The sequence below is a fragment of the Bacillus rossius genome, chromosome 17 (assembly GCF_032445375.1).
Source record: "Bacillus rossius redtenbacheri isolate Brsri chromosome 17, Brsri_v3, whole genome shotgun sequence".
Lineage (NCBI taxonomy): Eukaryota > Metazoa > Arthropoda > Insecta > Phasmatodea > Bacillidae > Bacillus > Bacillus rossius.
The window spans coordinates 32,988,388-33,016,251 of record NC_086344.1 but is presented as its reverse complement, the minus strand read 5'-3'; the positions used below and the strand labels follow the sequence as shown (position 1 = coordinate 33,016,251).

The 27,864-nt window shown below is 36.1% G+C and overlaps 1 protein-coding gene across 2 annotated transcripts in view; it reads left to right on the top strand.

Annotated features, from left to right (window-relative positions):
- The first annotated feature begins 444 nt into the window (after nucleotides 1-444).
- LOC134540838 (protein takeout-like) overlaps nucleotides 445-27,864 on the top strand; it is a 29,259-nt gene continuing 1,839 nt past the window's right edge. Inside the window, exons 1-6 of one of the 2 annotated variants that reach the window (XM_063383819.1) lie at nucleotides 445-610; nucleotides 4,054-4,146; nucleotides 6,708-6,861; nucleotides 10,416-10,549; nucleotides 13,881-14,036; nucleotides 18,295-21,356. In XM_063383819.1, coding sequence (XP_063239889.1) covers nucleotides 532-610; nucleotides 4,054-4,146; nucleotides 6,708-6,861; nucleotides 10,416-10,549; nucleotides 13,881-14,036; nucleotides 18,295-18,443 — 765 coding nt within the window. In that variant the 5' untranslated portion in view covers nucleotides 445-531 and the 3' untranslated portion in view covers nucleotides 18,444-21,356. Of the gene's footprint in view, nucleotides 611-4,053; nucleotides 4,147-6,707; nucleotides 6,862-10,415; nucleotides 10,550-13,880; nucleotides 14,037-18,294; nucleotides 21,357-27,864 lie in introns of those variants that run through there. The other variant, XM_063383820.1, reaches the window with a different exon arrangement.

The following is a 27,864-nucleotide window of genomic DNA, read 5'->3' as shown; positions in this document are numbered from 1 at the left end:
TTTCCCCGTTGAAGGTCAGGAAGAGTGCGGAAGATTTTCCCTCTCAGTCGGAACAAGTGGTTACTCTCGACCTTGGCGATCCAATCAGCTTTTGATAAAAATAATCCGTGGTTTGGTTGAATTAAAAAAAAGGGGGGGGGGGGGAAGAGAGAAAAAGACAGAGATTCTGTGGTCGCTTGGGTGAGAAATGACGTCAGAGGAAATTTCCCGAAAATTCCCCTTCCGCCTTCTTCTCTCTCTCTCTACGACGCGAAACTTGTTTTTCCCACACACCTGGCAGACGAAGTTTTACGTAATTCGCGCGCGCACGGTGCGTCGAATTTTTTTTTTATCAAGGGTGTTGTGTTGTGGGAAGGGACACGGCTGCGGTTGCACTTGACGAAGGTCGAGTCTCTCTCTCTCTCTCTCTCCCCCCCCCCCCCCCCCCTCCCTATCCAGAGCTGAAGGCGAGGGTATAAAAACCTCGGGGTCGCCGTCGCCGACTGTCCACGTAGCAGCTCCCGTCGACGTAAGAGAGACGTACCTGGAACGATGCAGCCGCGCTCGAGGTTTCTGCTGTCCGCCGCCGCCGCGCTGCTGTGCATCGGTGGGAGCAGCTCTCTCAAGCTGCGTGAGTTCCAACATCCATTGAGTCCTGGTCAGACGCCCGAATAATTCGCGTTTGTGCGGCTTCAGATTATTATTATCATTATTAGCAGCTTTTTAAAAATCAAACGTAAAACAAAATTATTTACGTGACAACGTCTAATAAATCGATGAACGCCGGCTGCACGCACGAAAAAGTGTCCCGTTACGCTCATTGTACGCTTGCGCCGCATCTATCTCTCTTCCACTCGATTGGAACAACCATCGATTTGACCTTTTTCGAGGCACATTCAACTTGAAACTACTCCCATTCGTTTCCTACTTTTCCTATCATCGTCCTATCCTCAACAGAATAACACAGATTTGGAAGAAGTTAAATAGCAAACATGTACGAAAGTTATAGTTAAAAAAATCTGTTCGTTAAAGTAATAAACATATTTGAATTATTGAGTGCAAATTAAAGTAAATTTATCAATTAAATTGTAGATTTCATTTCACTCATTCTTTGTATCCATACAAAATCGTGATAATTCAATAAAAATGATTCAATTTTATTCATAAAAGTATGCAATCATTTCATCAATGTTTTGTTATGACGTTGTCACGTTAAACTATCGTCCGTAAACCGACTTAACACACAACCAATTTTTTTTAGTAAAGCATAGATTATTGCACGTCTAGAATATCTAAACTTAAGAAATGCGTTACTTTAGGTCAATTACCTTCTTTTTTTTTTTTTTTTTTTTAAAAAAGGGGTTGTCTCTAAAGTCGGTTTAACGGACAATAATTTTACGCGACGTGAGTGGAAGAGAGATATAGATGCGTCACAAGCCGAACGCTTAGGCCACATCGTGCCTCTCTACTTGTTTCCGCGCTCTCGCTTGTACGCTCGGCTCAGGCGGAACGTGACAATGAGTCATGCTATCTCGTGCGTGCAGCCGGCGTTCATCGATTTGTAAGACGTTATCACGTCAGAAAAAATACGCGAAGAAGTTGTTTAAGGCCCCCGCCTTTCCGGGCACACACATGGAGCGATAAATTAGACATACCTTCAGCTACCTTTTTTTATTCAACTTTCTTCGAAATATCCGCTTTAAGTTTTAACAGAAGTTTAGTATTATTTGAAAAATAATGAAATCAGTTTTGACAATATATATTTAAACTTAATAAATATATAAGTTTGTTAATATTATTTTGGAATTTAAATCTGCATTAAAAAAAAAAAGAAAAAAATATAAAGTAGTCTTGTTTTGTTTTTTTGGTCAACGGATATTGCCATATTTACTTAGTTGTGAATATTGACGTGGGCATCCGTGGGGAAAGGGGTACAAACTTTAGGGATTTTGTGTAAGTAATACTAAGCAACTCAGACGTTGGATAGTAAAATTGATATCTGTACTATTTATTTCAAATTAAAGATGTGGTTGTATCAAATGTCCTTAAATAATGGGTAGTATTTATAATAAGATGAAATATTTTAATTCTTCTAAGCATGTATTCGACCACAGTAAACGAGAGTGTTAGTATAAACTATAGCACAAACATAGTTAAAATAGAATAGTTGCGAGTTTAACAATCTTTTCTATTAATTATCTATGACATGAAATGAAAAGGAGTTAAGTGTGATTTCATCAGATTTAAAATCAGATACTTATATTAAAAAATAAAAAGGCCAACGTAAATACACTTTAAAAATTATAATTTTTAAACGATTTTGTAATGATCAAAATGTTATGAACCTGAAAATTTTATTTGTCCACTTATGTAATAAATATTGGGAATTAATTATATACTTTCATTTCAATGTTAAAATTTTAGCAATACCCTGAAATTGCGTGAGCGAAGCCGCGGGTTATGAGTTAGTGTAAGATGTAAATAAGTGACGTATAAGAGACTCATTGATAAAATATGAATGTTTAGTTGGCAACAGTAGAAAAATGATGGGAAAAAAAAACAATTGTTTTATCTGTTTATTTTATCCTGCTGTACATAAAATCTGTAACGTTTTCCTTTAATTATATCTTTAGTATTGAAATTATGCCAACGACTGAAAAAAAAGACAAAAAAATAATTAAGTTTACTTGTCAAAATTTTTACTCTGTATTATCGTCTATGCTTACGAAAAAACTTAATTATGTTTTCCTACAATTACTTTTTAAGATTTCTTTATAAAAATAAACGTCATGAGTGTAAATGTCATGTCACTGAAATATAAGGTCTTATACCACTTTTACGAATGAGAGAATACAATTCGATATTAATTACGAATTCTGTGAATTTTTATTGTGATTTAAATTGGTTTCACGCAAAAGCTTGCAGACCTAAAGCTAGCACAATCAGAAACAAATTAAAGCACTCTAGTCATGCGTAAGAGCGTTCTAATTAACGTGTACGCATTTTCTTGAAATGAAAATACAATTTTTTATACTGTGAATTTACGCGTTTTTAGTGATTTTACACGTTACGCATATCACAATAATATAAAGGAGGCACAATGCTCAATGTGCATTAAATTGGAGGAACCTATAAATACTAAAATAACTTTATTTCGTACATAAAAATTTCTCCTTCCGTTTTGAACCACGTTTCAAAGTTTATGCCATGTACTTCGAGATAAAACGATTTCATAATACGTGTTTCGTGGCGTAGCAAATTTTTAGTAGGTTTACTTAAATATGCACTGTTAACACCTTCGATTAACTGTATAAGTTATTACCAATCCATGAATATGTTTTCTGGTACTGTTAAGGTAGACACATCCATTATTACTTATATGAGATAAAAATAAATAAAATATTAATTACTTTCGGTTATGACTATTGAAGATGAACAAAATTAGTTTTATTTTCTGGTGCCGGAGCACTCCAAAATTTGTGCATAGTCAATGTTGTATCTATTGTTAATTGTAATTTTTCAAATTTCACCTACTGCCCGGATCTAAAATGATGGCTAATGCAAATTTTAAATTGTTTTACAGTCCTTTTGGCATATCATGCAACTCACTATCCAATGATAATGTCGATAAAATATACAAAGGTACTCATTGTAGCACATCTACGAACATGAACGTGAATTTTGCTGGGATGCTTATGACCACGTGATAAAATTTACTGTTTATAAAAAAGATAAATTTTAACATAACTATCTTAATATTCTTTGTTACCAGACCGGGTCTATTATGGCACCAAAACCTAAAATTAAATTTATTTAGAGGAAAAAATCCAAGATAAACCAACGAAGCCAAATATTCAAAATATTATGTAATTTTTTTGTAAATCTATTTTAAAATAACTCTTGGCCTTGAAAATTAGCTATTTTTTTCTTCTTTTTTATTTCATTTATATTTATTTATTTTTAAATGTAAAAAAAATCATATTATGAAACAGAAAATTATGGCATGAATTCTCTCACATTCTGGATGAAGACGATGTCTGAAATCCACTTCAACCTGTCGTGTCATTGTTTCAGCTTCCTACATTCCTGCTTGCGCTCGCAACGACCCACAACTCAACGCGTGCATGAAGAAGAACGCTCAGATTGCATTGCCTGGAATTGTGAAAGGTGAGTACGTACTCGTATTTTGTTAACTTTATGACATTTTTTAAGATATCATTTTAATGTTTAAGTTAAGTAAACAATTATTTCATGGAGTAATACTCTTAAGCTCTAATTATCATATTGTATATACGAGGGTTATTTTTTTTTTTCAACCTCCGATCGGCTGTAATAAAAATCGGGAATGAATTGGGAAATTATTTTAATGTCAAAAGAAACGTACATCTTTACTCTATTTTTTCACATAATCACTGTGCAGATTGAGGCATTTGTCGTACCGATGCACCAGCTTTCCAATACCCTCTGCATAAAATGATGCCTCCTGCCTATTCACCGTACACAACACTCATTCGGCGATGGATTTCTGCTGCAGTGTGCCCTTCTGCCTGTAAGAAACGGATGACTCCACGCAGCTCGCATTTCGCCGTACAGTTTATCGTTGCAGCCATGTTGACATTCCCATAACCAAGCTTCAACTGAGGTGTGAGTTGGCCGCTCCACATGGTTGGTGGAAGGGGGTAAACACTACGAGACGTGTCGATTCGTGTACGAGCGATTAGGGTATCGATTAATGGGCATGCCATGGAGAAATGAAACTGTAATCACACTGCAGGGCACTGTTAAAACGTGTCTGAATAGGCAGGAGGCATCATTTCATGCAGAGGGTATTGGAAAGCTGGTGCATCGGTACGACAAATGCCTTAATCTGCACGGTGATTATGTGGAAAAATAGAGTAAAGATGTACGTTTCTTTTGACATTAAAATAATTTCCCAATTCATTCCCGTTTTTTTATTACAGCCGATCGGAGGTTGAAAAAAAAAATAACCCTCGTAGTGACGCTCATTACTGACTCACTGACTCTGAAACGCCAAAGAGATATTTAAACCTTGAATACAAGCGTATCATGACACAAAAATATTATTCTACCACATAGAGATGTGTTTAATATAGAAAATTAACTGTGGCAATTGAGAAACATTTAAAATACAGTGACATAAGTGTAGTTATTAACCTTAGTTATTAAATGAAAGTAGTGCCTTACGAATAACTATGCTTAATATTGCTCAAAAGGGCTTATATCTCAGAAAGTTTAGATCCAAACAAAACCCATGAAACATTTTTCTTTTTTCTGTAATCAATGTTTGCGTCGCTGCATCTTTTGATGATATTTTAAATTTTGTACCTATGCCTTTTCAAATATCATAGTTTTAATTAAAAAATATGCTTATAACTTTGAAGTTTAAAATATTATTAGGAAAACATTTTTTGTGTATTATGTATATAATATATGTTTGTTTGCCCAAAAGTTTTTTTTTGCAGTTTTTCTTTCTTTGTAGTTATGCATTTTGAATTTTGAAATTATATTCTTCTTTTGTGGTCACTTAATTTATTGCTGCTAAAATTATCGGTAAAATATTTATATAATTTTTGTCAATTCATTAATTAAAAAATTTAATTTGCACAATATGAAAATAAACTGAATTTATGATAAACATTTTGTGTATATTGTGTTTCATTAAGTTGTATGTTACAACAGGCCTTAGTGAAATAACTAATAATTTTTTTACAGGAACGTAGGTAAGGTTTACGTGACTAAAATGAAACTTATGTTAGGTTTAGGTTAGCATTATTTAAATTAGTGTACATACATTAAAAAAATGTCCCAGGTATAAGTTTTAGTAGTATCTTGTTAATAATTGCTTGTAAACCGTTCACGCGCAACAAAAGTGAAACTTTTTGCTTATATAGTATAGATAAATTATTTACATTTTCAGTCACACTAATTACATATAAACCAATGCTACTGATAAAGTTAATTGCATAAATCAATAACTCTTTACCACATGAATAAATAAATTGTAGATAATTTATATAAAATAAAAGAAATATGGTAGCATCAATCGTCAGCCGTTACGGAAACTCAGGAGTAGACAAACACAAGCAGCGTTACGAGAATTCCGTATCATCACTGCTGCGTCATTTCTACCTCTCCCCAGCCGTATCCCCTTCCGGCCGTTACAACTAGCTAATAGCATACCTACCATGCTACGTACCCATCCCCCCTTTTTTTCCGGGTTTCCCATTCGACCGATTGTTTACCGCAATGGAGTGGCTTCGCCACTGACACATTCTCCTCTACCGGTTCGCCCACCACGTTTAACTGTTCCCCTCGGGCGATCGGTATTTTCTTAACGCTCTAAAAAACTTTATCCCCTTCAGCAAAGATGTTTCACTTCAAAAAAAAATATATATTTTTGCCGATTTTCGAAATATTGGAAAAAGTCGGTAAGTTCAATTTCTGGAAAAACACTGTTAGTTCACTTACCAAGTTTGCTTGCCTATAATAGTGTTATAATAGACTTGCCGAAATAAAAGCTAGAAGAAAACGTCCACATTTAATCATTATTTGGACTTCCAAACGTTTTTTTCCTTGGCGAAGATATTGCCCTCACAACTTCATCTGTAAAGTTAACTCATTTTCACAGAAATCAAGTGGACTTACCAACCTTTTCCCACTAAGCCCACGATATAATCAATCTCTTAATAAATGACGCGTTGACGCAGGTGACCGCAAGTACCGGGTGCCGCCCTTGGAGCCGTTCTTCATCAGCCAGATGGTGCTGGACCAGGAGGGACAGGGCGGCGGTCCCGGCTTCTCGCTGGTCCTCAGCGACGCCAGCCTCTCCGGCCTGTCCAAGGCCAGCATCGAGGACATCAGGCGAGTGCCTTATCTGTGCTGGCGCGACGATCGCTGGTGCCTTTGAATTTATATATATATATATATATATATATATATATATATATATATATATATATATATACACTAGATAATGCCCGGCATGCGTTGCAATGCCTCAATCAATTTTTTTTTGTAATTTTTTAAACATATACTAAGCATCTCTCTATGTATATCTCTATAACTCTCTCTATCTTTCTATTTATATCTCTATCTCTCTATATATCTTTCTACATATATATCTCTATATATATTTCTAGCGTACCCGACAGACATTGTCCTGCCCAAATGTACTTTTTGTGAGATATGGATATGGCGGTAAGTATTTCTACGCTGGACATTTTGTATCTTCTCATTATACATACCCCTCCTCTTGGGCACGCCACTGCCGTTACCAAAAACCTTTCCCATGGTTACGCAGAAGGCAACAACAATGCAAAAGCCCGTTGCCATGGAGGCTAATTATCAACAATGCTTAGTTTTTTTGCTTTTAAATCGTGTTTTTTTAGTTTTTTCTTAACTCAGAATCGAAATAAAATATCTAATTGTGAATCTAAACCATCCTCGAATCCCCGTGAACTCACACAAAAAATTTCATCAAAATCGGTCCAGCCGTCTAGGAGGAGTTCAGTGACATACACACGCACACAAGAAATATATATATATATAAAGATACTGTATAGAAGTCGCGAGTGGATAGGATTTACTCTACTTTTTTCAGGAGCGTATGATGAGCAGCTTGGGAATTTCACCGCTGCAGTGCGCTGCCGTTAACGCCCTGTATAGTCTTAGGTTCTTATTTACACGTTAGAGCGCAGCACTGTCGCCCGCTGTCATTCCCCCGCACCCCCCCCCTCCCCACGAAACATTCACTGCAGCTCAAGGTCGTTCAACGGGAGTTTGTGCGTCACAAAACTGTAGGGGATGAGAGTTGGGGCAGAGGGTGGGTTGGAGGACAACGCGTGTTTAAGGGAGGGTGGGGGAAGGGGGTGTTTGAAGAGTTCGACACTTGTCCGCTAGGGACCACCGCAAGTCGATGCCCTAGAGATGGTGGCGATTGCGGCGGTGAATTAACCAACTACCTCAAAACCGTATTAGAAATTTTAACCTGGGCTGGCGACTTCTATACAGTATATATATATTCAAAGCTGGTGCTTCTAGCGCGGTTATCTCCTCTGGACCGGCGCGCAGTCTTCTCGTCGTGCATCGAGCGGCGACCGTAACATTACACGGCGGAGAAATGAAGATAAAGGCGTAACGCAAGCCCCTTGATAGCTTTTCAAGAATCTGTACCTGGTTGTTTCGTGTGTAATAATTTATTTTCAAAACATAAGTTTGAGCCATATTCACTCTTCTAAAAAAAAAAACAACCGAATATGGAAACATGTGAAGCTCTTCAAAACTCTTGTGGACTGTACTCACCTTAGATTTTGGAAATGTCAAGTGGGGTAGCACACGTGGATAGTAGCTCGCACACAGTTCTTTCTCCTCCGCCACTGCACTTTTCGCCATAGGCTCACCAGCCAGTGCACTTCAACTATGTGAACTGGTGCAGTCTATTTATTAGAGGGAAGATGGTGAGCTGTACGGGTGGTATTAGAAGGCGGGAATCCTTCTTTTCACAGACGAGAGAGCCAAACGCCCGAACGTGCACCTTCGGTTTTTTTTTTTGGTTCATTGTAAATGTGTTGATAAAATGTTACTAATGGTCAATTAGGTTAGCTACATTATAAATACTTTAAAACATTGTGGACGGTTTATTTGGTTAGGATAGCTACATTAAAGATACGGAAAAAGAAAAGCGAGCATGAACTTCGGGGAACTTCGGGTTTTGGCTCTCTCGTCTGTGAAATTAAGGCTTCCCATTAGAAGGCGAGGCCCAGAAGTAGTCTAGCTATGTGAATATTAGTGATAGAAGTTGCGTTTATAAATTTTTTTTAAGTCTATTTATATAAACGAGGTTATGTTTCCACATGCCTAACGATTTCAGGTTACTTGTTAGTGTCTATTTCGATGGCAGAGAGTGTCTGTGGAAGGTTTATTACTCTCCTGTCCGTTTCCGTGAGGTTATGTATCCATATGTAATATTTTTTTTGCATTATAAATTCTTAAATTATTATTTAATAAATAGTTAAGAAAATTCGTAAAATATATAAAAAACTAATTATTGTTATGAATTTCGATTATTATTAAAATTAATCTCGATTATTTTACTAAATTTAATCATTAATTTTACACTCGTGTTTATATAGTCATTCAATACTGAGTATTTATTAAAATAATTTTTTTTATATAATTTATACTATCACTCCAGGCTATTTATTTTTTATTTCTATTAATTATTTGCATATAAAAATACATGTTCGTTTTTTTTACTATGCCAAGTAAGTATAAAATCTAACTCACGTACACAAGCAGCTGCACCCATTTTTTGGATGATTTCTTTTATAAATTATTTTTTTGGTTTTGCCGGATGGTTAGTTATGGAAGACTGGGCGTGTCAACGAACTTTCGCCGTTCATTTTTACCAAGGACGAGGAATTACAAGTGTTTCAAAGGTGTGCTAACACACTTCCCCAAGTGCGCACGTTCGCGAGTTTCTGCCTCGCGGGCGGAACGACGTTCCACGGCTTGTTCCCGTAAATGTTCGCGAGAAAGGCTTGTTCCCGTGAATGTTCGCGAGAAAGCAGAGAACAGCGAGGGCCGCGAGGCAGGGAATTCCTCGACCTCCCCTTCTGGGGAGTCCTAGAAGCCACCTGCGCCGGAGGGAAATTAACCGCCCGCGCTAATTCCGGGAACTCAGCAATTGACGCTCAACTCTTGAGACTTGCTCTCACGTGCCCTCTTGATTTTTCGTCATATATATATTAATATGGAACATCTCAGCTCTCTCGGTGCGCGGCGTTCGGCAGGAGTGGATATTCCGTGGAACGGGAACGGAAATGCTGTAACCACGGTGCTGCAATCTGTGGTGGATAGTGTGAATCAAAGTTCATCGAGCCATTGGATCATATTTGATTGTTTATACAAGTCGTTCTTTTTTTTCTCTACTAAAAAAAGTATTTTTTCACGAACCTAGAAGTACATTTTCATGGTAGTCCTAGCATGTACTGGAAGCACGAAATCATGTTGTGATGTACAGGTTTTGGATTAACCCTTCGTGTGTGGCCTCCATTAGTTAGTGAAAAATTACGTTCCCCAAAAACTCTGGTTTATAGGATGGGCATGTCGATTCGGTGCTTCCTTCTATCCACCTGGAATCGGAACTTTCGATTCACAAGCTGTAAGAGTGACCGTAACGTATTTGGAAAGATATCTCGCAAGGAGACTCGATAATTTGGATGTTAAAATAGGTGCACGTAAACTGGGTGAAAACTCGCCAACAATTACCGACCAATAATCTGATAAATGGTTACGCGACTCGTACAGAAAGTAGGTACGTGTTGAATTAGCTATTTAAAGGGGTGGAACACTTCTGTACTTGCGTTGGGAAAAGAACGTGTCCTGACAGTGTGTTGTCCCCCGGCTCTGTGCAGGGCCGACCTGGACAAGTACATCCTGGAGCTGGAACTGTTCTTCCCTCACCTGGAGCTGCAGACCAAGTACAAGCTGTCCGGCAGGTTCCAGAGCTTCCCCATCAACGGAGAAGGCCCGGGCAACATCACCATGAGTACTGAACCTTTGAAAGATGCCTCAAACCGAAATTGTCTCTTTGGTTGTGGTTCTGTTCGGTTTTGGTTGTTTTTTTTTTTTTTTTGGTTCTGTTCACGCCACTCACCAGCCACACATCAAATGAACCGAGCAAAAAAAAAAAAAATACTGACAAAAATTTTTAACCAATTAAGTGTGACACCGTTAAAAAATTTTCACCTTCAATTTTTTTCAATTTACGAAGAATGCCCGTTACAAATTATCCGGGGAATTTCGTAAATGTACGGACACTGAGCTCACTTACTTTAAACATGGATTATTCTTCTATTATATTAACAAATTACCTTTATTTAGAACGAAACATACAACTCAGAAGTCGAACTAATGCGTGAGCTTCCACGAAGATTCAGACGTTTGAAAATACTAAGAAATCTTCGTTTATTTGAGTTAGGATTCTTCCTTGAAAAGTAGGTACATAAAATTACTGTAACCGTGTATGAACCGAAAACGCCATATTTGATTCCACCTGTTTAGTGACATAATAATTTTCACTGACAAAATCCCAAGAAATGGACCCAATATTAAACACCAATGACTTCACAGGATTTTTTTTAGCATACACTCATAATTAACTTAAGCATTCCATCAAATTATATTCTAGTTTGCCTCTAACGAAGTGAAATTTTTGATGTGTAACTCCAAAAATCAAATTCCTGATTCATAATGCTTAATTTCTAACAAATAGATCTAGTAAATCGAGAAATATTCAAAATTTGTGAAACTATGTTTAATATTTTACGCATTTTAGGGCCGCAATCTTGCAAAGTAGTAAAATAAAATTTTTAGTTTTTTACTTGAACGATTAATTTACGTCTTACTAAATTAGTTTCGGATATATTATTTTTAAAAATAAATCAAAACTTACCCCCGTTTCATTCCCTTTAAAAAGTAATTTAAATAAATAAAAAAAAATATGCAATACATAACTCTAGATACATTTTATTTTTTTTATTGTAATTGTAAATTTTGTTTTTAAAAACATACGTACACTTTTTCCCAAACTCAGGGTTTGAATTTCGTAAACTGGTACATTTTGGTTGGTAGTTTTCTTATGTTTATTATTGGTACCAATATATTTTTTATGCTTGATTATTTCCAGCGATATAAGTTTTTAAATTATAATAAAAGAAAATCATCCAAATCCGTCAAGTAGTTTTCTATTGATGTTGAAACAAACAGACAAATGTACAAAAATGTAAAATAACTATATGTTTGTGCACTAAATAATTTAATTAGTCATTTCCAATAGTTTTTCGTCATTTAATCCAATTTAAACTTCAAACAATTTTATTATTCGTATAGATATTACACGATAATTAGTTAATCATCGCAGCTCATAAAAATAAATTGGTCATTGCCTAAGAATAACATACAATTCTGAAAAATAACCATAATTAATTAATTTTTGCTGTAGAACCGTATCTTATAAAAATTTATTTTTTGGACTTCCTAAATTCTACTTACAAAACGTGTGTCAAAATATGAATGTGAATTGGCAGGTTTACACAATTTCTTACACATTATTGCACACAAAACATTGATAAGGACATAAATTTGTCACCGTTGTGACAGATTTGCTAACCAATTAAAGAAAATATATATTTGAAAGATTAAGATGTGTCTGTGCCATTATATTTTGCATTCAACAATAAAGTTTTTTTTTTCGTATGAAACTTTTTGCCGATGGAGAATGAAATTTGTGATCAAAACCGATTTCTAGGTTTCACAAATTTCAGAATTCCGGAATTATCATTCCCTTTTTTAAAGTGCCTTTTGACACCATTATTTTTAAAAAAGGCAAGCATTAAAGTTATTAATATTATGTGGCGAAGGTATCATCCAGATTCAACACTTCTTAAATCCTCGACTCTTTGGATCAAGTTTGTTGGTTCTTGAAGCCAACGGGAAGGGTTGTTTGCGTCGGTACTTAGTGAACTTTCGTCATTTCCGGCGCCCAGCGGGCGAAGCTACTTTAACATAGCCTCGCTTCCGCAAGGAGAGCCGGGGATAAAATATTCCCATTTTCTCACGTGGACCTGATACACAAAAAAATGTAACTATTGTGAAATTTTATTAGTACTTTCCAATTAAGCTGCGAATCCCTGACTAATGTAATATCCTGGCAGATTTAGAGTATTTTTTTTAACAGTGAAAATAGTAACACGAGTCCTTTATAAGAGTACTGGGTAAACCAAGTTTGTTCGGAGTGTAAGTAAAACTGGAAAAATATAATTTAACCACATACAAAATTTGAAATAAGGAGCATATGGGGAAGATAACCGCGTGGACTGACTCATTATTAATTACTCTTTTATTTTGGCATATTTTGATAATATTATAATAATCTCGTTGATTTGACATTACCGAAATTTTTTTCATTTAATTGACGCGTGTAGATAAATAAACCTTTAAAATTTTCCCCAAGAAATCAATTTATGTACGTACAAAAAAATCAATAAATAATTTCTCACTGTAACTGTAGTCAGTAAAATAATTAATTTTTTTAACAGCAAAGCTATTTACTTAAAATATTTAATAAAATATAAAATAATTATAGTAGTATGTATAATATGTAGTATAGTAGTATATATTCGTTGGATACATTCATTTGACTTTACTAATACTTAAATCAAGTTGCCTATGACTGACAATACTCTCTCCATATTTGATTTCATTTTTATTACAAAAGGATTTTAATACAACAATTAATTAGAATTAAACTATTTTTCCCGAATTTACTTATTTGATAGTGTGAAGGTAAATTTTCAAAGGAAAAGAAATAATTTTGTTAATTTGGCTCAGTATGTTGAAACTTCATGTTTGTATTTTTTTGACGTGACGTCTAATAAATCGATGAACGCCGGCTGCACGCACGAAAAAGTTTCCCGTAACGCACATTGTCCGGTTACGCTGTGTCCCGTTACGCTCTTGAAACACTCCCATTCGTTTCCTACTTTTCCTATCATCTTCCTATCCTTAACAGAATAACACAGATTGGAAGACGTTAAATAGCAAACGTGTATAAAAGTTATCGTTAAAATAATCTCTCCTTTAAAGTAATAAACATATTTGAATTAATGAGTGCAAATAAAAGTAAATTTATCAATGTAAATTGTAGATTTAATTTCACTCCTTCTTTGTATCCATACAAAATAGTGATAATTCAATAAAAATGATTCAATTTTATTCATAAAGAGTATGCAATCATTTCGTCAATGTTTGGTTATGACGTTGTCACGTTTAACTATCGTCCGTAAACCGACTTAACAGACAACCATTTTTTTCCCCAGCCAACGTGAAAGTGAACTGCAAATTCGACTTCAAGCAGGAGAAGAGGAAGGACGGCCTCACCTACCTCATCCCCAACACTCCTACCCTGACGTTCGACATTGGCGGTCGTCTTCACTTGCAGCTGGACAACCTCATCAAAGGAGACAAGAATCTAGGTACTTAGTTGGTTCTGCTTACCCTCAGTGATTTACCCTTCCGTAAGTTCGTGCTTTTTTTTTTTAATTCATTATATAACTGTCGTAAATCATTTATAAATGGCTTTATATAACATCTAGGAACATAATTGTTGTATATTTAAAAATACTTCTAAGACCAATATTTATGTTAATTCAGAGTATGTCTTCGCGTTCACTGAAAGAAATTTTTGTATATTTTACAAGAAAAATCCTTGGAAACCCTGCTGCCAAGGATATTTCTTGTAAAACTACAAGGCAGAGCTTTGTACGATGTGCGATTTTGCAAGGCTCTGCCTTGTAGTTTTGCAAGAAATATCCTTGGCAACAGGGTTTCCAAGAAATTCCCTTGTAAAATTACAAATTTTTTTTAGAGTGTTGTATACAGTTTCAAATTTTTCGTTTGTGTGTAGCCTTTGACTTTTATCACTTCATATTTTGTTTTACCATTCATAAATCCCACAAACGATTAATTTTACTTTAAATTTCTGAACGCTTTTTAAAAAATACGTATTAAATTGATAAAAAAAAGTTAACTATTTTTGTATAAAGAATAATGGAAAAAAAAACACGAAAATATGGAAGTCGAATACCCCCTTTAGTTGTGTTCACAATAAATTATTAAAAACATAAGCGTAGAAGCTATGCAGAAATGGTTCACAATTGAATCATCATGCATTAATTTTTAGCCGTTGAAATTTCGTGATCCATCTGACATCTAATTTTAATGTTCCTAAAATTTTCCGTGACAGTTGACAACCAGCCTATAAGATATTTTGTTATATTCAATATATTATTATAGGAATTATTTTTTTCAGGTAGGTACATTTAAAGTTTTGCATATAGTTGGCACGTATAACTGAACATCTTAGCTCTGGGTACAGAGCATTTGGTTGGAGTAATTTCGTGAATGCAACGGAAGTGTAACAGACGGTGCTGCTATCGATGACGGATGGGGCAAAACAAATTGAAATTTTATATCTACAACTACTTGATGAATTGTAACAAAATGAGCAGAATTTCACTGTCGAAAATCAGGTAAAAGCAGGGGTTTGGTTTAATTTTTTTTCCCATGATTTATCTTCTTTCATAGGAGAAGTTTCATTATAAAGTTTAAAATTTCGGTCTGTTTATCAAATGATTTGATAGTCGATGTAGCTGCTCCGGCAGCGAATTCTAGCGGCGGGTGCGGAAACTACGTGTGATTCACGTCCATAATTCTAGTTGAAAACACAATTTTCGTATATTTACCACGCTCGGCAAATACAAGTTGACTTTCGTGTTATAAATGTGTTTGGAACATGATAACGCACGAACTTTCTCGTTACAGAGTTTAGATGTTACAAATCTCTGGCGAGTACTGAAATACTCGCTCACAATTTTTTAAAGCTTGGAATTTGGAATTGGAATATTTCGACATATTTTTGCCACTAATTATGATAGACATCAAAAGTTCCCAATTCCCTCCTAAATACCAGCGTACTGTGCTCTCATTGGCTATTTCACGTTGCGCCATAAACAGAAATGAAATATATTCATTTCCCTCCTATAGGAACTCTCTACCATGCACAGAACCTTCCTGTGAGTACATGCTAGTGAACCGGTAGGTTCGAACACATTACGATCATTCTTGTGCTCACGACCCGTGTTATGAGCAAAGGTTATTTATTTTTAAATGTGAATTAATTATAATTTTTACTTATCTGAATATCTTACGTCTTAGACGCCCAAGTTAAATAAATTGACAAACCTTGAGTGTTTTCAAACACGTCGTTGGTGTATGTCAAAAGTATTTATGGGCCCCATACACTAGCGGATATTATCGGCGCATGGCCGCTACCACACACTACATACACTAGCATGCTCGTCTCTTTCTCAGATAAACACAGTCGGTGTTGTACTTGCACAACGGCTGCAAGCAGAATTGCACTGTTTGGCGGATTATTTTGTTTGTATGTTTTTAATTCTTCGCAGTTCACAACAAAAGCTTGCACGTAAATTGTCAATTTTTTTTTCCTTCACAAAGTCGACGTCGACGACTGGAAACATCTATCTGGCTTTTCTCACTAGCTGTTCGTAGCACTCTCGTTTGATATGCCTACTGACATATTCCTCACTCTTTATATACCACACTGGTCGAAGAGTGCGATATAAATTTATGAACTCCTCCCAAAAAAAAAAAAACTTCATTGTCATTAAAAGACGTAACGATGCGACGACGGACTACACACTCGCTGTGGGCTCGGGGCGAGCATGTCGGGACCTGCCACTCACTGGCGAATATGCTCGGTCCGGGGCCCGGCTCGGAGGGAACTGCCATCCGAGCATGCTCGGTCTGACCTTTGAATATATATACACTGTATAGAAGTCGCGAGTGGATAGGATTTACTCTACGTTTTTCAGAAGCGTATGATGAGCAGCTTGGGAACTTCACCGCTGCAGTGCGCTGCCGTAACGCCCTGTATCGTCTTAGTTGTTATTTACACGTTAGAGCGCAGCACTGTCGCCCGCTGTCATTCCCCGCGCTCCCCAACTACCATTCACTGCAGCTCAAGGTCGTTCAACGGGAGGGGGAAGAGGTGTTTGAAGAGTTGGACACTTGTCCGCTAGGGACCACCACAAGTCGATGCCCTAGAGATGGTGGCGATTGCGGCGGTGATTTAACCAACTACCTCAAACCGTATTAGAAATTTTAACCTGGGCTGGCGACTTCTATACAGTATATATCGTATATTCAAAGGTCTGACAGAGGCCGGACCTGCCACTCACTGACAGATATGCTCGGTCCGGGGCTCGGCTCGGAGGGAACTGCCGTCCGAGCTATGCTCGGTCTGACCAGTCCATACACTGGAGCATATCCGCTAGTGTACGGGGCGATTTACCAGTAGGGAGCCGTACGGAGGTTCGAGTTTGTCGGCTGATTTTTAAGATTCCGGGGCGGTGAGAGTACTGCACGAGAACATGACGAGATTGCATCCGACGGAATAAGAATTTGCTCCGTGTTCAATTGGGCCCGAAAAAAATAATTTTAAAAACAAAAACCATGCCACCCGCAACACACTGGTAATTTTCGTCGAACCGGGATTTCCTTCGATGTGACGGCGAAAGACCTGAAAAATGAGGTATCGAGCCTGTTGCGTGCGTATATTCGTGTCAAGTTTCGACTCGCAACGAGTCCCGTTCACGCATGCACATTTCGGTCTACGCAACGGCGCTACGTTATGGTCGTTTCCTTAAGCGGGTCAATTTTTCTGAACATCGAATTTTTTTCCCCTTCATTGTGTTGAGAATTAACATGAGTGAAGCAGTTGTAAAAAGAAAATGGCAGTCCAGCTTAAAATTATATTTTTGTATTTCCTGGGTCTATGGTAATTTGTTCAAAAAAGCAAATGCTTAAACACATTTCTTCAACTTTCAGAAAAGTCAAATTTTAGTTAAATCATTTTTTATATTAGTTCCAAAATTTGACTTAAATAGTTAATTAGTATGTTTTGGGTTTTTCCTTCTAACATATAGCGTACTTACAAATACAAAAAAAACCAAATAAACTAACAAATAACTAGAGTTTATAAAGGATGTTTAGAAATCCATCTAATGTTGTAATTAGCTAGTTTTAAATATTTTATGATTAAAAATTAAAAAAATTAATAATCAAGAAAACAATTTATAAAATTACTTATACATTTACGCATATTCAATCACACATTAATGATACCACAACTAAACCTCATCATCTGAATATTTTCTTAGACACAGAAAATTAATTTTGAAGCCTGATTGACTTTAAGGTACGTGCCGTAGTTACAGAAAAGAACAAAAACTTTTGGGTATGCAGCTGTCTTGTGAAAGGGAACAATTAAACACTTTCATTTAGTACATAGTTACAATTACAATTTTTTAGTGTGATACCTTTTAAAGCTTGGAATTCTACTTGAGCGATGTAATATTTCGACATATTTTTGCCACTACTTATGATAGACATCAAAAGTTCCCAATTCCCTCCAAAATACCATCGTACTGTGCTCTCATTCGCTATTTCACATTGCGTCATAAACAGAAATTAAATATATTCATTTCCCTCCTATGGGAACACTCTACCATGCACAGAACCTTCCTATGAGCACATGCTAGTGAATCAGTAGGTTCGAACACATTACGATCATGCTGATGCACACGACCCGGATCTCTCAACGACGCTAGTATCGATGTGTCACAATGTATTCTGGGACGTGCCCGGCAGGCGAGAACATGAACGCCGTCCTGAACGACAACTGGCGCGACGTGGCCAAGACGCTGGGTCCCGGCGTGTCGGACCTGCTGGCGGTGCTGCTGCAGCAGACCATCTCCGGCATGTTCGAGCAGGTGCCCGTGGAGGAGATCTTCGCGTGACCTCCCGTGCTCCCTCCCTCTCTGCCTACCTGCCTGCCTCCCTCCCTACCACGCTCCTTTCTTACCTCCCGTTCTCCCTCCCTACGTACCTAAACTCACTCCTTTCTTACCTCCCGTTCTCCTTCCATCCCTACCTACCTCCTGTTCTCCCGTTCTCTCTCCATCCTTACCTACCACCCGTTCTCCCGCCATCCCTACCTACCACGCTCCTTTCTTACCTCCCTACGTACCTAAACTCACTCCTTTCTTACCTCCCGTTCTCCTTCCATCCCTACCTACCTCCCTCCCGTTCTCTCTCCATCCCTACCTACCACCCGTTCTCCCGCCATCCATACCTACCACACTCCTTTCTTACCTCCCTACGTACCTAAACTCACTCCTTTCTTACCTCCCGTTCTCTCTCCATCCCTACCTACCACCCGTTCTCCCGCCATCCCTACCTACCTCGCTCCTTTCTTACCTCCCGCTCTCCCTCCCTATGTACCTAAACTCACTCCCTCCATCCCTACCTCCCGCTCTCCCTCCCTCTCCCAATCTACCCCCACTCCCTCCCTCCTTCCCGACCTACCTTCCTACCCCCCATGGTCACACAGTTCCATTTTTGTGAAGGCGACATTCTTGCTTCTTGGGAGCCTCGACACTGCTGGGAATCACAGTAAATGTACGGACTTCCCAACGAAGAATTATCCTCAGATAAACATAATGGACTATACAGGCGAACAAGGAAAGCAAGGCAGCTGCATCCCTTCCAAAACGAGGAAAAGAAGAATCAAAACCTAAGAGCAAGAAGTTGAACTTGTAGAAAATATTATAATTTTTTTTATAAATGATTTTTTCCTTATTGTTTTATTTATTTTTTTATGGAACCATGGACACACTTTCTTCCCCATGTATGTGGTGGTATACAAAAAAAAAAATTATTCCTCTATTGTCTTTTTTCTGTTCTGAGCTGGTTATATCTCTGTTAGAAAAATAAAGCTGTATTCAGAGTTGTGTGTACCGTTGTAAACAGATTAGACAAGTACATAGAAGATGATTCTTGCGAGTTTCTATTTAAATATTAAGTAAATTTATAAAGCTGTCCGATAGATTCACGAACATCCCTGGATATATTGTAACTAAAGTTTTTAAAACTGCATTTTTCAAAACGCCCCGGTCACAATGTACTTTGTATGAACTGATATTTTTATGTAAATTTAAGGCAGTATATGACCCACATAAATGTAAAATAAGGGCAAGTGCAAAATGTCTGAAAATATGGCAAAACATTGCTATGATAACCCTTTACACGCCACTAAATATCTTTGTGTTTTTTTGAATTGGTTTATTCTCTGTAACTATTGTTATTATTATTACACTACCTAGTAATTTATTCGTCACATATTTGGAATAAATGAGCCTCTAATTGCCAACACATATAATATTGCTATACTTTTTAATGACATTCATAGATAGCTCTGTGTACTCACATTATGAGCATGTCTGTACTCTGGTCTGAGCAGGTTAGAACAGGATTTGACTGGCCAGCCAGTGTCAGTCTGTGCCTGTGCAGATGTGGCTTAGGCACTAAGTGTTTAGTGTTTGTGGTTTGTAGTCAGTAACTGATTTAATTCACACCATGGCGTGTATGAGTTAGCTGTTTATTTTTTGGAAATTATTTATAATGGAGTGCTCAGTAGGAATTTTCTTTGAATGAACCTTGTACATAAACCTGCTTATGGGGGAGTCTAAAAGAATAAGACAGATCAATGAATTTTAAGAGGATGACAAGTTTATGCTTCAAGTAAGACTGATTGTGCAAGAGTACAATCATTTATTTGGAAATATTTTGTTCAGATCCATTGCTCATGCATACAAAATGTATTAGAAAATCTCTTGGAGAAAAAGTTACTGAAAAATATAAAGATGCTAAAGTGAAAAACATAAATATTATTCCAGGGAAATCTCTATGTACAAACTGTTGGACAATAATATCTGGTTTTAGTTGTGCAAATGACAGTGGTGATTAAGATTATGAACCCAATTCACAAACCATATAAAATGTGAATGTAGCTTGTCAGTTGTTTGGCGAGTCTCCATTGAAAGTAGCCAAGTTGATTTTAGATAAAAGGAATGACTGGCATTACAAGAAAAGTCGAGAAAGTATCAAAGAGCCTACGAAAGAAATTGTCAACGTCTTTTGATGTACCTTATGTTGAAGAATATTTTTTTTTGGGAAGGTGGTTAATTTGGATGAGTACAGAATTTTAATAAACAAGCTGCATCATTAAAGGACAAAATCAAAATATTCCGTTTATTACCTTCAAGCTGGAGGGTGTTATGGCTGAATTTGGTGTGAATTAATACTTGGTCAAGAGTACAAGAAAACTAGTTAATAAGTATGGGATTTTACCTGAAAAAAGTAATAAAAAACCTTTGTCTAAAACTGTATCTGAATTCTTTGAGAATGATGACAATAGCAGGATATGTCCAGGTAAGAAAGATTTTGTAAGTGTTTGGACAGAAGTTGGAACCGAAATCCACAAGCAGAAAAGCAACTGATTCTGTGCAATTTGAAAGAATTTTACAGTAAATTCGAATCAGTACACCCTTCTTTATGTGTAGGATTTTCGAAATTTGCACAACTTCGACCAAAATGGTGTATCCTAGCAGGGCCTAAAGGAACTAACAATGTGTGTGTATGTGTGTGTGTGTGAGTGCGCGCATGAGACATCAAAATGTCAAACTAATGGTCAGTGCAGTAATAATTACAAAGAACTCCTACAATTAATCACATGTGATCTTAACAATGAAAAGTGTATGTTCTGCTCAACTGTAAAATAAGTCAAACAAGTTTTGTACAAAAATGAAGATTATTATATTGCTGATGACTGTGAAAATGAAATAAAATATCATCAGTTTGGTAACTGTAGACAGGTGTGAACTTATAACAGTGTGCAAGCCATACAATGAATTTATAGACATGTTAATTGATAATCTTAGTTTTTGAAGAAACACCATTTCAGTGCAAAAAAAAAACTGATTTTAAGAAAAGAGAGGTTAAAATTAAATTAATTTTCGACTGTAGGGTATTTTTATGGAAATTTTACATTTCTGATAAGATTTAATTCAGATATATCATTGGGTAAATAGCCAAACTACCATACATACCTTTGTGGCATATTTCAAGTCTGACATGGAGAATGAATGTTACAATGAAATCTAAAAGCTTTTGTGTAATAAGCAATTCTTTAAACCACACAACTGAATCTGTATATTGTTTTCAAGCAGCTCCCAAAACTGAACTATATAAACTCAACACAGGATACTGAGAAAGTGGCTTGGTAAGAATGTTTTTTTGATGGGATAGGTGGTAAACAGGGGCGCAACAACTAAATTTCCAAAGGGGGGGGGGGGAATATACCTTTTTATAAAGAATCATCGATACCCCCCTATTGAAGTGGGGGGTCCGGGGGTCATCCCCCAGGAAAATTTGTATTTCAAGGTGGAAAATGTTGCTATTTAAGCAGTTTTATTATCTAACAATTGATTACACAGCACTTTCATTGCCCCCGTTTGCCCCCACTTCATGGTTTCAGAGGGGGAGGGGGGGGGGGTGCAAAATACCCTTACCCCCCCCCCCCCCCTGTTGTTGCGCCTTTGGTGGTACAGTAAAAATAATAGTTTCCAAAGCTAGCCTGCAGTATGTGAATGCGGAACCAATAACCACTCCTCTGTAAATGTTTAACTACTGTTCAGCAAACATAACTGGAATAAAGTTCTTATATGTATCAGAATAAGATCCAATGGTTCTCCAAAGCAAAAGTTATTCCTAACACAAGAGGTTCACGTGCTTTCATTCCAATAAATGAAACTAAGATTAAAGTGTTCATTTATTTCCTTGTCTGAGGACCATCATGTTTGCTTCATTCAGGAAGAAAATACAAAATTAGATGTAAAACTTAAAGACTATGTAGCATGTGTTGGTTCTTGTGAAATTATTTTATAACATACAACTCAATACATATTGTACCACAATGTCACATTTCACTTAAAAATGCCAAATGTGTGACAAATAAATTACTAGGTGGTGTAATAACAGTTAATTGAACTTGAATACAATACTTTTCTTTTTTTTGCATTTTAGTCTGCAACAGAGAATAAAACAATTAAAAAACACAAAGATACTTTAGTAGCGTGTTAAGGGTTATAATGGCAATATTTTTCCAAATTTGCAGAACTTTTACACTTGTCGTTTTTTTTATAGCTCCTCAAAAAAGGGATTCATCCGTATATATTTACTTTCGCAAACATCGGGGGATTTACAGAGCATAGAGCATACTGGTGTACCAAAGATAACTTTAAAAAAATAAAAAAGCATATAAATGTAGAGATAGCACAGTGTTCGATACTGAAAAGTGACAAATAAATTTAGCTTACATATAGTTGACGTCGTGTTGAATAAAATAAATTATACTGCTAATCTACTCAAAAAGGATAGGGTTTGGTAGTAGGAAGTATTTTCATACTGATTTCTATCGTTAAAGCAAAATAAAATATATACATACATATATGTAGCTGTATAAAATGGGTTTTAATTTAATGTAGGTTTTGGACTGCAACTGCAAATTTAAAAATACTTAAAAGAAAGCGTCAGGTTCTTAATGCTATAGAGAACCAACAAAATGTAAATATCTTTGACTCCAAGTTAGTCTTTGATAACATGTTATCATGTTAGTCCCAACACAATTTGTCTGGCTAATAAATTATATAATGTTATGACTATTGAAGTTTACAAAATGTACGCCAGGATAATTTCACTACCATAAAATTTCTACTTTCAAACACCAATACGCTTAGTAGATCCTCGATCTTTGCGAAAGTTAATATGTACGTGTGCATGTTGCTACACGTGGGTCCAAAATTATGACGAGTTGGGCTCGTTGGCTATAGCAGTGTCTACATGCATTAATATTTCAACCTGTTTAATTAAAAAAAAGCAAGGCGATGCCAATTCTGGGCTTGTGGAAAATATCACAGACGCAGCGTTGAGGCTGACAATGATAAATAAGTAGTAATATCTTGTTAAACAGAATTTTAGTTAGGTTTAAAAAATGGAAAATGTTTTAACGATTTCCTCTAATTTAAATATATCTCACAATCGGCGTTATTGCAGAGAAAGAGTCTTTAGCCACGTTGAACGATTTTTGGTAGGGGCAAAAATTATAGTTCGCGTCACCGACATGCTAGTGACGTGTTGCGCCAGAGAACACATGACATCACTGGTAAGTCATGGCTAGGTAATGAATTTTTACATATCACAGAGATCTGTTGTGAGTAAAAAATCGTGTAAGGATACATTCAATAACAAAATAATTTTCTTACGTACATTTGACGTAGAAATGATGTCTTTTTACACATTTAAAAACAAAGATTTCAGTTTTCCCTTCTATCGACATTCCCCATTTTGGCGATTTTTTTTAAGAAGACTTTTTGGTTAAATTTAGTGTCCGAGCTTAGTAAGTATTATAAGTTAATTTCTGGACGCAATTCACACGTAGTTTTCGCACTTCGTGGTTATAAGACAAGAGCGCATTTTGGTAAGCTTACGTTCAGATGACGTTAATTTAAAGAAAAAAAAAATATATAGTACAAATTTTAATGATAAAGGAATCCCTGCAAAATTTAAATGTTTCGTGAAAAAGAGAAAAGCCATTTTTTGCGCACTGGATTTAGTTTGCACGTAAGTGTATGTACATTGTAAAACGGTTTCGATAAAAGTACTAAACCCTTGCTTTCCGAAAAAGGAATTGCATTACAATTTTTCATACAACGAGAGCTACGTTGTTAAGCATAAAGTGTTAAGTGTTCGTGAACAGACGTGACGTGTTGCTTCGCCGGTGTTGAGTGGGGCAAGGTGTCAGTCTTCACGTGACTACTCACCGCCGCTCTACCTGGTAGCTCCGGGGTAGAGTGTCCGACTCGCGACCAGCAGGTCCGGGGTTCGATCCCCGGCCGCCGGAGAATTTTCACACGAACGTTGCGCAGCGTTCGTTGCTGGGAAACTCCGAGTGTCGTTGCAGTCGGACCGGGAGGAGCGGTTAAGGGTGGAATCAAAAAATCCCCTGAAGACGGCTTCCGCAAGGGAGCGCGTTTCTTTACGTGCTGCCTTGCGGAAGCCGTTGGCAAGGGGGTTTCTCCCGGGGCGGACGGAGTTTTGCAAAAATTTTATTTTTTATTTTATTATACTATTAAACAATTTAATACAAAAGCAGACTGTTTGTAAAAACAAAAATTATCTCTTATTAACTCTCTTCAGTTATTAATACGTATTTATATATTAGTTGTAAAATATTATGATTTCGGACTTACGGTATTGATTTAGGTTGCAGGAAAAAAAAATATCTTCCTTCGTATAGGAAGCAGCAGGTGTTGCCTGGGGTCAAGTATTCAGTCCAGAGCTTACCGTCATTAAAACTCGTGTATAAAATTTTTCATTCGTTGCTTAGAAAAACTATGAGGAATGGAATGATGTCACTTCATCACGTATGTAATATGTTTTAAGGGAAACAATGTTGTGCCTTATACAGGACGTTACTAAAATTCAACTACTCCAAAAATGTATAGAACCGTTATACTCTAACAGATTTACCATTTGTTTTCGGTCTACCCTGTTATTCAGAGACACATATTAGTTCAGTAGTGCTCAGCTCAACCGTTTACATTTTTCTGTGCGATCAATAGAAGCCAAGTGTTTAAGGTAAAACAATTGGTTGTCTGTAAAGTCGGTGTACGGACGATAGCTTAACGTGACAACGTCATAACAAAACATTGCATTCTTTTATGAATAAAATTGAATCATTTTTATTTTAATAATAAAAGAATAAATACTTGAAATTATACTAGTAGTCAGATTCATTTTCTTACGTACATTTGACGTAGAAATTATTTAATATTACAAATTTATAAACAAAGTTTTAAGTTTTCACTTCTGTCGGTGCGGCGCAAGCGAACAATGATCGTAACGGGACACTTTTTCGTGCGTGCATCGATTTATTAGACGATGTCGCGTCAAAAAAAAATATCGTGTTCTATCATTACATTGTGGGTTAATTTTTTTGAACTATGTAAATACTATGATTTACTCTTTGATCTCTAATTTGTTTTAATGTAACCATAGAAGTTATTCACTTTTCTCCATAGCTGTCGCGGTTATAGTACGGTGGTAGATAGCCCTTGGGATCCCACTAATAACTAAATATATCTATATATATAAATACCAGGTCGTCTCATGCTGTCATTAGTCATTTGAATGACATACTTTCTACACTACATCACCGCGGGAATTCACATGATACTTAATTTCCGTACTGATTTAAACTAATGTATGTTTTAACTTTTTTACGTCGTTAGTTATGAATTCTTATAAAGAATCTATATATAAATCATCTAAAATTGTGCAGTGTTGGTAGACAGCATGATGCATATGCGGGGTGCTGTTCTTGTAATATGTACAATAACACTTCGTAATATCATGCCAATTTGTTACTGTTTTTTATATTGCTTTCGAAATAAATACAGTCCATTTGCAGTCGCATATATTTTTTTTTCGTTTTATGGTCGATAGACCCCAATACTAAAATGTTTATATACATCACATTGCAAAATAATATTGAAATTAAAAAAATCACAACTTCCTTACTATCAAATTCTTTAGAATTTTGTTTTAAGTACGAACACATATTAGTATTAGAAATGATGCAGCAGTGATGCTACGGAAATCAGCCAAATATGTGGAAAAAATATTTTTAATGTTTTGTATACATTAGACAACTCATACGTTTTTTTTTTTGTATTATTCATAAATAATGTTAGACATGGCTTCAAAGCTTCGTCTTATTTAAAGTTTATTAAGTGCACATAAGGCCGGCCTGCATCTTTAAAAAAGAATTATTCAATTCGAATTCTTAATTTACAGGCGGTCATTTGAAACCGTCGTTATTAACATTTGAGTAATTTTTAAACCCTATCGATGACCTGTTATGAACTCAACACCAAAAATAAATGAGATTAAAGTAGTTTGTAATAAAACAAAAACTTGCATCTATTTTTTTTAAAATTTGTTTGAAGTTAGTCACACAATCTAACTCCGTGTATTACTTAAAAAAACAACAGAAAACGATCACACCAACAATCATTTATGTGTATTAATATTTTTGCTTGTCACAGGTGTGACATCTATACTAATAAATTAAAGAGCTAAAGTATATAAGCTTGTATGTATGGTGTAATCCATGAAACTTCTTAATTTGATCAGATATGTTTTAACTGTTTTTTTTTTTAAGTATAAGCACAGCAAGTTTTCCTCCTATGATTTATATAAGAAATCTTCTCCTTCTTCACACCACCTAAAGAGTGGAATTTTAAACTATATGTAGAAAGAGTGTTATTATTTTACCCAAATTGACGACCTGATTGAGCAACAAATATCCTAGTTAAATTATATAAAAAGTAAGGTACAATTCATAAATAATGCGTTTTGGACTTAATAGTAATTAAGGTTGCGGAAAAGAAAAATTGAGTCCCTCATAATAGAAGCAGTTGGGGTTTGAACTCACATCTTTGCAATCACGTGTTATCTGGGGCTAGCGCCTAGTCCGCTGCGCCATCGGAGCTCATTGGTAGAAGTGAAATAATGTTGGTAGATATCCGTGAGAGTGCTGTAGACTATTTTTTATTATGCGCTGCGTAAACGTTTGGAAAAACTATAGAACTGCATCATCTTTAAAAAGAAGTCCGCGATGGGGAAGCCTTCTTTCCACAGACGAGAGGGCCAAACGTACCGATCGTGCATCTTCGGTTGTTTTTTTGTTCATTGTAAAAGGTTAGGTTAGCTACATTATAAATACTTTAAAACATTGTGGACTGGTGATTTAGTCAGGATAGCTACATATTAAAAAGTTATTTGCTTAGCAACCATAAAATGAATTTACAGTATTTTTAATGTAGCTATACTTACCTATATGATTAACCATCCTAATCGACCGCAAAATGTAATGCCACAACTGATTTATACAATTAGATCGAACGAAAAAAAAAAAGCGAGCTCTCTCGTCTGTGAAATGAAGGCTTCCCTCAACTATGTCAGATGCTGGAGAAATATCATTGACATTGTTTTTATTTGAATGAAATCTAATTTATATTGTTCAATTTATGTGTAAGGTTATAGTTTCTGTATAACGTGCTAGGGAGACTCATGGGACGAATGTGCCATGAGTTATACATATATAGAGCCCAAGATAAAGTTGAAAATACCTCAGAATCTTTGATGCCATTTTGGTTTGACACGTGGAGACGTCATTAAAGCAAACTTAAAATAAGCTAAGCTCTCTTGTGGAGTTCTATTCAAAGATTGAATTTACAGATAGTGATTTCGAATAAA